This window comes from Rhinopithecus bieti, unplaced genomic scaffold (assembly GCF_001698545.2).
Source record: "Rhinopithecus bieti isolate Rb0 unplaced genomic scaffold, ASM169854v2 scaffold_74548, whole genome shotgun sequence".
NCBI classification, from domain to species: domain Eukaryota; kingdom Metazoa; phylum Chordata; class Mammalia; order Primates; family Cercopithecidae; genus Rhinopithecus; species Rhinopithecus bieti.
The window spans coordinates 320,620-331,870 of NW_016828873.1; the positions used below are offsets into that span (position 1 = coordinate 320,620).

The 11,251-nt window shown below is 39.3% G+C and overlaps 1 protein-coding gene across 1 annotated transcript in view; it reads right to left on the reverse strand.

Annotated features, from left to right (window-relative positions):
* Positions 1-11,251, reverse strand: part of KDM5A (lysine demethylase 5A) — a 101,045-nt gene that overhangs the window by 27,352 nt on the left and 62,442 nt on the right. Inside the window, 6 exon segments of the mRNA XM_017864630.1 lie at positions 4,276-4,419; positions 4,785-5,336; positions 7,138-7,216; positions 7,218-7,254; positions 7,257-7,291; positions 8,236-8,420. Of these exon segments, the coding sequence (XP_017720119.1) occupies positions 4,276-4,419; positions 4,785-5,336; positions 7,138-7,216; positions 7,218-7,254; positions 7,257-7,291; positions 8,236-8,420 (1,032 nt within the window).

Consider the following 11,251-nt stretch of genomic DNA (forward strand, 5'->3'; position numbering starts at 1 on the left):
TGGGAAGACTGGCTAGCCATATGCAGAAAGCTGAAACTAGATCCCTTCCTTATACCTTATACAAAAATTAACTCAAGATGGATTAAAGACTGAAAGGTAAGACCTAAAACCATAAAAAACCTAGAAGAAAACCTAGGCAACACCATTCAGGACATAGGCATGGGCAAAGACTTCATGACTAAAACACCAAAAGCAATGGCAACAAAAGCCAAAATAGTCAAATCGGATCTAATTAAAGAGTTTCTGCACAGCAAAAGAAACTATCAGCAGAGTGAACAGGCAACCTACAGAATGGGAGAAAAATTTTGCAATCTATCCATCTGACAAAGGGCTAATATCCAGAATCTACAAAGAACTTAAACAAATTTACAAGAAAAAAACAACCCCATCAAAAAGTGGGCAAAGGATATGAACAGAGACTTCTCAAAAGAAGACATTTATGCAGCCAACAAACATACGAAAAAATGCTCATCATCACTGGTCACTAGAGAATTGCAAATCAAAACCACAATGAGATACCATCTCACACCAGTTAAAATGGCGATCATTAAAAAGTCAGGAAACAACAGATGCTGGAGAGGATGTGGAGAAACAGGAACACTTTTACACTGTTGGTGGGAGTGTAAATTGGTTCAACCATTGTGGAAGACAGTGTGGTGATTCAAGGATCTAAAACTAGAATTACCATTTGACCCAGCAATCCCATTACTGGGTATATACCCAAAGGATTATAAATCATTCTACTATAAAGACACATGCACACGAATGTTTATTACAGCACTGTTCACAATAGCAAAGACTTGGAACCAATCCAAATGCCCATCAATGACAGACTGGATAAAGAAAATGTGGCACATACACACCATGGAATACTATGCAGCCATAAAAAAGGATGAGTTCATGTCCTGTGCAGAGACAGGAAGCTGGAAACCATCATTCTCAGCAAATTAACACAAGAACAGAAAACCTAACACTGCATGTTCTCATTCATAAGTGGGGGCTGAACAACAAGAACATATGGACACAGGGAGGTGAACATCACACACCAGGGCCTGTCTGGGGGTGGAGGGCTCGGGGAGGCATAGCATTAGGAGAAATACCTAATGTAGACAACGGGTTGGTGGGTGCAGCAAACCACCATGGCACATGTATACCTATGAAACAAACCTGTATGTTCTGCACATGTACCCCAGAACTTAAAGTTTAATAAAAAAAAATTATGGTTAAGTAATCCACCTTCTATAGTCTACAACCTATAATAACTCCTATACCAACAAGCTAAGGAGGGGAAGACAAATTTAGATGTGACAGCTTAAGGACACAAACCATTTAATCCTCTCTAGAGGTTTTCAAACCTAGAATCTTACCAATTGCTCTTACTTAAAATAAGTATATGTCTGACTGACAATATACAGATTACAGTAAGTCTTCATGTAACGTCATCAGTAGGTTCTTGGAAACTGACTTTAAGCAAAAGGAAGTACAGTAGCAGGTCCATGAATAAAGTTGTTTTCATTTCATTATAACAGCGATGAGGGGAAAAAATAAGCTCAGCTTGCAGACCAGCTTGGTAGTGCTCATTAATCTCACTGTTTCACTTCAAGTCCTTGGAATGTGAAGTGAGCTCTGATCAGGTCTCAGATGATTCTCCTCGAAATCAGTATCCCCAAGCTTCACCTACACAGACACAATCCCAAAGACGCAGGACAGACTTTGCTTCACTAAATACATACCTTGTAAGTAACGACTTTCTGGATGGTAACTAAGATAAAATGACTGATTTTATTTTACTAAATAATTACCTACTCCTCTTCCTAAACCAAGAGGGGGCTCCTCCTCAAGCAAGAATACTATGTTCAAAGTATTTTAAGTATGAATTTATGGTCACAACAGAGAACATCACACAAATAAAAAAACCACCAGCCAAATGCAAATAAACTGGTGAATAAAATTTTTATTATACAATTATCACTTGCTCTGCGGGAAAATGCTCAACAGTATAGGCTTTTTTTTTTTTTCTTCATTCAAAGATATCAACATCAAAGTAAACTGGCAGGGTATAGCTCAGTGGTAGAGCATTTGACGGCAAAGTAAATTTGAACTTGAATTACCGTAAGTCTTGCCACCATTCTTCTCTCCTCAGCTGTCAAATACATTAGTAACACTAGAAAATCCATAATCTTATTTTTCTACCCTGCCAATACCTACTACCAAACAGACAGTAAGCTAAGATTCTCATATAATTGCCTCCAAAAAAAGATGACTCCATCCAACCGTATCAAACTGCAGTTGTGATCCCTAGTCCTGAAAATCATCAATACTTGTGATGTGTTCATAGGTTACCAGTTTGCTTTCAAGCAAAGCCCATGATGTTAAGCAAATCTAGAGGACTGGCTGATACTTAATGTGCTAGAAAGCAATCACCAAAAATATCAAAGGCCTCTAAGCAGGGCAAACAGGTGATTCTAGTATTCAAGGAAAAGGCGAATTATACTTGGCATGGGTTGCATTCCTTTTCAGCTGCTCCTAGTCACCCTATATACAACTTCGTAAACAAAGATAGTCATTAACTTCCAGATAACAACGTGCTTAAGAAGATTATCTGAATAGGCTAATTCAAGTTTCAACTGTTCTCAAGTCTTTAAGTCACGTAACTGAAAATTCCCAAGTCACCTGGATCCATTTTTATCTTGAGAAAAAACATTTTCCAGTGGAAGAATCTACGAGCGTCTATGATGGATGGTTTTAATTTTACACCCTAGCAGTTTTAATGCTGATGAGGTTAATGAGCAGTACCAAGCTGATCTGCAAGCTGAAAAGACAAAAGATAGTGAAGGGGTTGGGACAGAATCTCCCCTTGTTCTTAGGAAGCAATCTTTTGTATCAGAGTAGGAATTCCCAGGTTACAAGAATAGATTCTAAACAAAGCAACTAAGAATCATATAAAACAAACCAATGGATTGACTGTAATCTGGCAGGGTCTCTGACTAATCACGTTGTTATTACTAGGTTAAAAAGCAAAGGACTTGCACCTAACAAAAAGGGCGAATGAAAAGCCAACTGGATCCAACACAAAACAAAGTTGTCAAAACCTTCTCTTCACCACCAGTAAGGTGTCATTACCAAAACAGTCACATTGATGGTAAATAATTTGCTGTATCTGCAACTGGAACTCAGCAAATTCTAACCTGGGCCTAAGTATTATATTACAATATTACCCATCTCTGAATATTACTTTCTATCTGGCACCATCCAGACAAGAAAGCAGAGCAAAAGACTCATAGCCTAGCTGGAATGGATTTTTTTTTTTTTTTTTTTTTTGAGGCAAGGTTTTGTTGTGCTACCCAGGCTGGAGGGCAGTGGTACCATCACGGCTCACTGCAGCCTTGACCTCCTAGGATCAAAGCAATCCTCCCACATCAGCCTCCCAAGTAGCTGGGACTACAGGTGCATGCTACCACACCCAACTAACTTTTGTATGTTTTTGTAGAGATGGGGGTCTCGCTATGTTGCACAGGCTGGTCTCAAACTCCTGGACTCAAGTGATTCTCCCACCTCAGTCTCCCCTGAAGTGTCAGGTTTATAGGCATGAGCCACCACACCACACCTAGAATGGAATTCTTAAAACTTAAGTGTATACAGACTTTAACTCAAAGAAAAAAATGTGAAAAACTGAAATTGGCCATGAAAGCTTTACATAATTTAATGCATTTTCTAGTTCCTCTAATCCATAAGGGACTATAAGATGAGAAAAACATATACGGATTTTAAATACTATTTTTTAAAATTGTTTCAGGTCTGGCATGGTGGCTCACACCTGTAATCCCAGCACTTTGGGAGGCCGAGGCGGGCGGATCACTTCAGGTCAGGAGTTCAAGACCAGCCTGGCTAACATGATGAAACCCCATCTCTACTAAAAATACAAAAATTAGCCAGGCATGGTGGCATGCACCTGTAATCCCAGCAACTTGGGAGGCTGAGGCACAAGAATTACTTAAACCCAGAAGGCAGAGGTTGCAGTGAACAGAGATCACACCACTGCATTCCAGCCTGACCGAAAGAGGGAGACTCCATCTCAAAAAAAAAAAAATTATTTCAGCAACCTGTAATTTTTTGAGTTTTGAAAAAATGCTATGACTAAAACCTCAGAAGAGATAAATGACTAGTTTTCTCTTTCACTTTCAGGCCTCAACCATCACTGTTCAATAGCTTTTTTTTTTTTTAAACAAACCCAATGATTAGGTATGTACCCACACAGCCTGTCCATGTAACTACCTTCATGTCGTAGCCATACGTCTCTCGAATGTCTTCATCAGAGTCTGTTTCTTCATCATCATAGTCCATTGTTTGTCGAGGAGAAGATGACACACTGCTCACCACCCGATTAAAAGCAGACTGCTGGAAACTAGGTAAGTGTCCCTAAACAACAAAGAATTCCAAGATGAACGGCAAGACATGAGAGACCAGCAGGGGAATTAATGTGTGCCTAAGATCACCAAAATGTAATGAATAAGCAAAGTGGCTAACAAGAGTTCTTCAACAGTTAGTAGAAATCAAATTATTTGATGATGATGCCAAAGTCCACCTGAATGACACTCCCTGGAATAGTTCACTAAGTACGCATCCAAAAAAAGCATAATAGTATATGTTGAATGAGAATGCAATGGATAATTGCTGACAAGTTACTGTTATTTTCCTAATCAATTGGTAAGACAGACTCGATTTACTATTTATACACTGACATATCCCATGAAATAGAAAAAGAATGTAAATCCTAAACTTGCCTGTAAGTCTGGATTGGCAGCTGCTTTTTGGAGTTCCGCACTGATGATCTTTTCAGTTTTTTCTCGAGCTGCCTGTTCCACCATACGCTGGCTCAACACAGACAGCTTGGCCAGGGCAGAGGAGAGTTCATCTGTGGCTAGAGCCTGCCGTGCTCTATCTTGCCAACTCATAGCACGTTCTGTCAAACACTGCAGGGCCTCTCCTTCAGGCAACCGTACGGGCAACTTCTGAAGGGATACCAGGAGTGACAGAATAGTCTCTAGCCTGGGCCTTCGAGACCGCATACAAAGAGGGCAAAGGAATTTTACTTCTTTAGCTTGCCAGTTGGATCCTTTTTTTTGGGAACTTGATTTCGGAAGAGGAACACAGCTGTTATGGAACCAGTCCTTGCAGAGCTCACACTGTAGCATAAACCCACTGGCTGTCTTGCGGCAAATGCAAAATTTTACTTCTTCTATGCGGTCTACCATTGTCATCTTGGCTAGGTTGGCTGCTCTGAGAGAATGCATGGCTTCAATCTCTTTTTGCTCCCGTTCTTTGAAAACTGCTACCTGTACAAGAAAAACATTTAATTGAAGAGTCACTGCAATATACCCCCAAAATACCAAATTCTCAAGGCCGTGGGATCTTTCTCCAAGTTATCAGTTATAAACAGTTTCCTAAAATTTGGGGCCCCTGGCAGTTTCCATGCAAACATTCCTCATCTGTGAAACGGACAAAGTGCTGTCACATTTGATCATGTACATCAGTGCAGTACTTTGGCCTCTTCTGTAGGGCGCAGTACAAAGATGGCATGCCTTGAAATCAAGCAACCTGGGTACAAAGCCTGGCTCTTGTACTTTTAGACTGTTAATATGCGGCACAAGTTTCAGAACCTCCATTTTCTGAAAAATGAGGATACTACCAACCGTTACTTTGCTGTTTCACAGATTAAATAAGGTAACATACGAAAGTGCCTAACCTGGTACCTTACACAAGAAAAACACTCAATAAAGTATTAGTTTCCCATCCCCTCGTCATTCATTCCCTGGGGCAAGTCCTATACACATTAATTTATTTCTCTCTAGAAGGTCTCTTCATGTGTAAGTAGAGTAACACAACTTGATCAATTGTAACAACAGAGTTTTATGAAACTCAATTTAACAAAGTAAATAAAGGCAAACAAATTTAATTATCAATACTGTCAGTGCATTTTCTTCTTAAACTACCGGCAGCTTTGAAACAATTTTGAAGTAATTTCCAGTCCTACTTGTCTAGCCAGACTGACTTGTTAGGCAGGTCCTCTAATCAGAAATCATTTTCATTGGCTTCAAAACAGAATCATTTGTAGGCAGAAAGAGCTATAGCATACGCAATTCCCTACTTTTATTGCCCAGATTCGTATTTATTTTCTAATTCCTCAGGATCCTAGTAATCTTAACACATTCCTCCTATCCTCCAAAAAAGCATAATTCTCATCAACTACAAATATTTTAACACTCATTAAGAGATGGAAATCTGTAGTCTGGCATAATTCTTTTAAAAAATACATAGTAATAAGAGTCATAAAATGTTTATACTAAATTCTAACCCAGTAATTACATTCCTAAGAGTCAAGTCTAGGAAATTTAAAAGAAGGAAAAGGCTATACAAAGAAGTTCATTTTATTACTTACAATAAGAAACTTAGTAACAGGCAAAATGCTCAAAATTAGAAAACTACAGCAGGTCCTCAAATAACATCTTTATGTTCAGTGTAATTTCATTATAACATTGATGAAAAAAAATCAATTCCTGGCCAATGCCACTGTCACTCACTAATTTACCAAAAATTGGATAATTATCTAGTTTTTATTACTCTTTCTTAAATGTATGTTTAGCTCGAATTTTCTCAGTGTTTAATATCAGAAGTGTTTGGGGTCTTCATTTTAAAAGTCTGATGATGTTTTTGTGACCAGAAATATGCTGGTTAAAAAATAAGGAACTCAACTCTTGTTTATATCAGCCTGTAGTAAAACTGGGTTCATTATACATTGCTTCACTTGAGAGCTACAGTGCAAGAAGCTATTGATAATGTTAAGTGAGGACTTAACTGTACTCAGCAAACTATGGACAACTTGATGGAACAGCAGACGACTATTAAAACGACAATAAAGAACAGAGGTATGGAACAGACAATTTTGGGAAAAGAGCAGAATACTAAACTTTTTGTATATCTTGATTATAAATACTTACTTTTAATGTGAAATATGGATAATCATAAAGCCAAAGTATATGAAAATAAAAGTTAAAACATAAAAACTGTGAGTCTGCTAATATCTTTACAGAATTTTGTATTCACCAAGCAAACTCAAGACGCTAGGTAATTTCTTACCACCATGGCTGTATCTCTGGTTTCCTCCAATCCTTCCTCCAGATCACTTAGAGGCTCGAGGTCCAGATCCTTTTCTTTTCTTTTCTATTAGTTCTTTTACTTTTTTCCTCCTATTTTGCCACTCCCATATACACCAATGTCAGTCCGGGGCTCAGCACCTACAAAATAAAACCACTATTATAAACTCTGGTTTTCAAAAAATCTTAGAAGTGAAAATAATAAAGGAACCATTTATTGACCATTCAACCGTGTCCAAGGCACTTTCTTAAGGACTTTATACACATGATATAATTCATTCCTCACAACAGCCCTATGTAGTAGGTATTAGTATCTACATTTTATAAACAAGAGAAACTGAGGCTCAGAAAGGAAATAACTTGCCCAAGGACACAGGGTTAGCAATTAAGGAGTCCATTCTCAAACCTGAAAGGACCTTATTCCAAAGCCTTTGCTCTTAACTACTATGTTCAACTTCTCAAGATCAAAGGGACAATGAGTATACAAATTTGTGCTTCGGAGAAAAAAGATCATTCAACGATAGGCTGGACGTGGTGGTTCACACCTGTAATCCCAGCACTTTGGGAGACTGAGGCGGACGGATCACTTGAGCTCAAAGGAGTTCGAGACCAGCCCAGGCAACATGACGAAACATCATCTCCACCAAAAATACAAAAAATTAGCCAGGCATGGTGGTGCATGCCGGTAGTCCCAGACACTTGGGAGGGTGAGGTGAAGGGATCACTTGAGCCCAGGAGGCGACAGCTGCAGTGGGCTGAGATCACACCACTGCACTCCAGTCTGGGCAACAGGGCAAGACTCTGTCTCAAAAAAACAAAACAAAACAAAACTGTTTCAATGACTAGAGTCCAGTAACAAGCCAAGGCCGACTGACTGCTTTTTCCAGGGACACCACAAGATTAACTGGAAATGAATTTGCCCAAGACTCCAGATTTCAAGTCAACATCTGGTATCACCTAGTAAGAATCACTTGTATAATGGTAATCAGATAAACTGAAAATAACCCTCACCAATACTATGACTACTTAAATTATCAGTGGCTTATGAGAGTGCTGAAGTTCATGAGAGTGTTGAAGCTCAAGTACCTGTAACAGCGTATGGCTGGAATTCTTCTTAAGAAAGGTCCGCCCCGTCCGTTCTCTCCATGCCCGTGCTGCTGCTACCTGCGATTCCACTTGCGGCAGAGCTTCAAGGCGCACAGGGATAGGGCGTCCTTTCGCAGACAAGCTCTCAAGCTGCTCCAAATAAGCGTAGTTGCTGCCACTCTGAAAAACCAAAGTCGATTCTCACAATCTGAGTTCTCTTATGGGGTCTGGCAATATACTGTTGAAAGACCTTACAAAGTTTAGTGTTAGTTCTTTTATTAAATACTATTCTTTGCATGGAATTCCATCTCTTGAATTCATGTAACTTCCAATGTCCTATTTTTTAAAGTTTGTGTAAATTATTTTTTTAATGAACATGTCATCAATGATTTTATTTACTAATTAATGAGAGAACCACAGATATAAAAATCAGTTCAAAGGACAATCTAAAGCACAGACATATATAAATGCAGTTAGCAGGCCAGGCATGGTGGCTCACACCTGTAATTTCAGCACTTTGGGAGGCTGAGACAGGCAGATCACTTGAGGTCAGGAGCTTGAGACCAGCCTGGCCAACATGGTGAAACCCTGTCTCTACTAAAAATACAAAAATTAGCCCGGCGTGGTGGCGCATGCCTGTAATCCCAGCTACTCAAGACGTTGAAGCAAGAGAATTGCTTGAACACGGGAGGCGGAGGTTGCAGTGAGCTGAGATCGTGTCACTGCACTCCAGCCTGGGCAACCCAGTGAGATTCTTTCTCAAAAACAGATAAATAAACAAATAAACAGGAATCAGAAAACGCATTTACTAATAGATAGAAATATATGCTTAATATAGAGGAAAACTGAATCATCTTTTTCTACAATGTGAAAATCAACTATACCATTCCACACAAATTTCACTGCCTTTCTGTGGACATACTTCATTTGCATTGCCATCTTCTTCTTTTTAAACAACTGACAGGTGTCAAATAGGCTGGCCAAAGAAAATCTAAGGCACACACCCCTAGAATCAGATAATCCTGGAGAGTTCACTAGACAACATCCAGTATTCCACTGAAAGGACACCCAGATACCTTTTTGCCAATTTCAAAGTCTTTCATAATTTTTCGAACAACTAAAAGCAGTATTTCAATTCTGGTAACCACCTCCATTTTAAGTTACACAAACAGAAATAAGAATAAATATTTTCCTTCCAAGTTCACAATGTTTCAACTTTCCATGTAATGAAATCATTATTGTTTACAGAACATCTACACTGTATTCCAGTATAAGGATATTCCCCAAATATTAACAGATACATTTGCCTATAAACTCAATTTTGAAAGATACACTGAACCATGGAGAAAAATAAATAGGCAAGAAGCCTATGAATTTTTGGCTGAGTGCAGTGGCTCATGCCTGTAATCCCAGCACTTTGGGAGGCTGAGGCAGGTGGACACTTGAGGCCAGGAGTTCAAGACCAACCTGGTCAACATGGCAAAACCTTGTCTCTACTAAAAATACAAAAATTACCCAGGCACAGTGGTGCACACCTGTAATCCCAGCTACCTGGAAAGCTGAGGCACAAGAATAGCTTGAACCCAGGAGGAGGAGGTTGCAGTGAGCTGAGATCCAGCCTGGGCAACAGAATGAGACTCTGTCTCAAAAAAACAGAAAAAACCTATGCATTTTTAAAGGGGGTAAGGAAGTGGCTCCAGCCCTAGAAGATATTAAAATGATATAATTAAACTACTACAATACCAAGATAGGACCAGATAACTAAATGGAATAGAAAACAAGCTCATATCAAGATATGATATTTACTAGTATTCTTTCTCGTGCCCAATTATAGCCGTTTGACTAGAGAACACCTTCTGGCTAAGCCTAGACACAGGCTGCTCCCAGGCCATGCAGCCTAAAGAAAAGTCTGTCAAATAACAAAACCTGTCCACTTACTTAGAGCCTACAAGTCACTGAAGGGAAGAGCCTGGTAGAGAGACAGCCCTTTGAAATTACAGAGGAAACACATGATAGCTACCTACACTTGTTGACTTAGTCCTTCAATTATAAATAAAACAGCCAATTAAAGATTCTCAGACATTTGAAGACAACAACTACTGCCGGAGCCAGGTCAAAGACTCACCAAACATAGAAGCTGTCCGGATAAAAACAGAAATAATTCAAAAAAACAGAAACAAAACACTGGCAGCTAAGCAGGTCCCAGAAAAACTCAACAGAAAAGAAAGTAAAAGAGAAGTCATTAGAACTTGACACCCAGGCCAGGAACGGTGGCTCACACCTGTAATCCCAGCACTTTGGAAGGTCAAGGCAGGCGGATCACCTGAGGTGAGGAGTTCAAGACCAGCCTGGCCAACATGGTGAAATCCCATCTCTACTAAAAATACAAAAATTAGCTGGGCCTGGTGGCGCGTGCCTGTAATCCCAGCTACTTGAGAAGCTGGGGCAGGAGAATTGCTTGAATCCAGGAGGTAGAAGTTGCAGTGAGCCAAGATCACACCACCACTACACTCCAGCCTGAGCGACACAGCGAGACTCTGTCTCGAAAAACAAAAAAAAGAACTTGACACCCAGAATATGTTCCTTTTGGGGGCAGCAATTTAGTGGAAGTTGGTTTTCTTTTGAGTACAGTTCTATAATTAAGAGTGTTTATATACTTAACACTGTAAGTGGTGCTTAACGGTTTTTATGATTCAAGTATACTTTTTTCTCTATCTAGCACTTACCTCATTCTGTTTTAAATTACAGATGTGTAAAATATGTCTCTCTAACTAGAAAATATGTATTTGGAAGACTCTAGTTTTATACCCTATTTTATACTGTAAGTCCTATTTTTACACCCTTCCCTTACATGCCTGCTCCCAAATACCTAGAATAGTAGCAAGAGTGCTGTGGTGCTCAGTACACGTTAATTTCATTTTCTTTTTCTGCCTCTAATTTTAAAAGTAATTCATTGTGGTGCTCAGTAAACGTTAATTTCATTTTCTTTTTCTGCCTCTAATTTTAAAAGT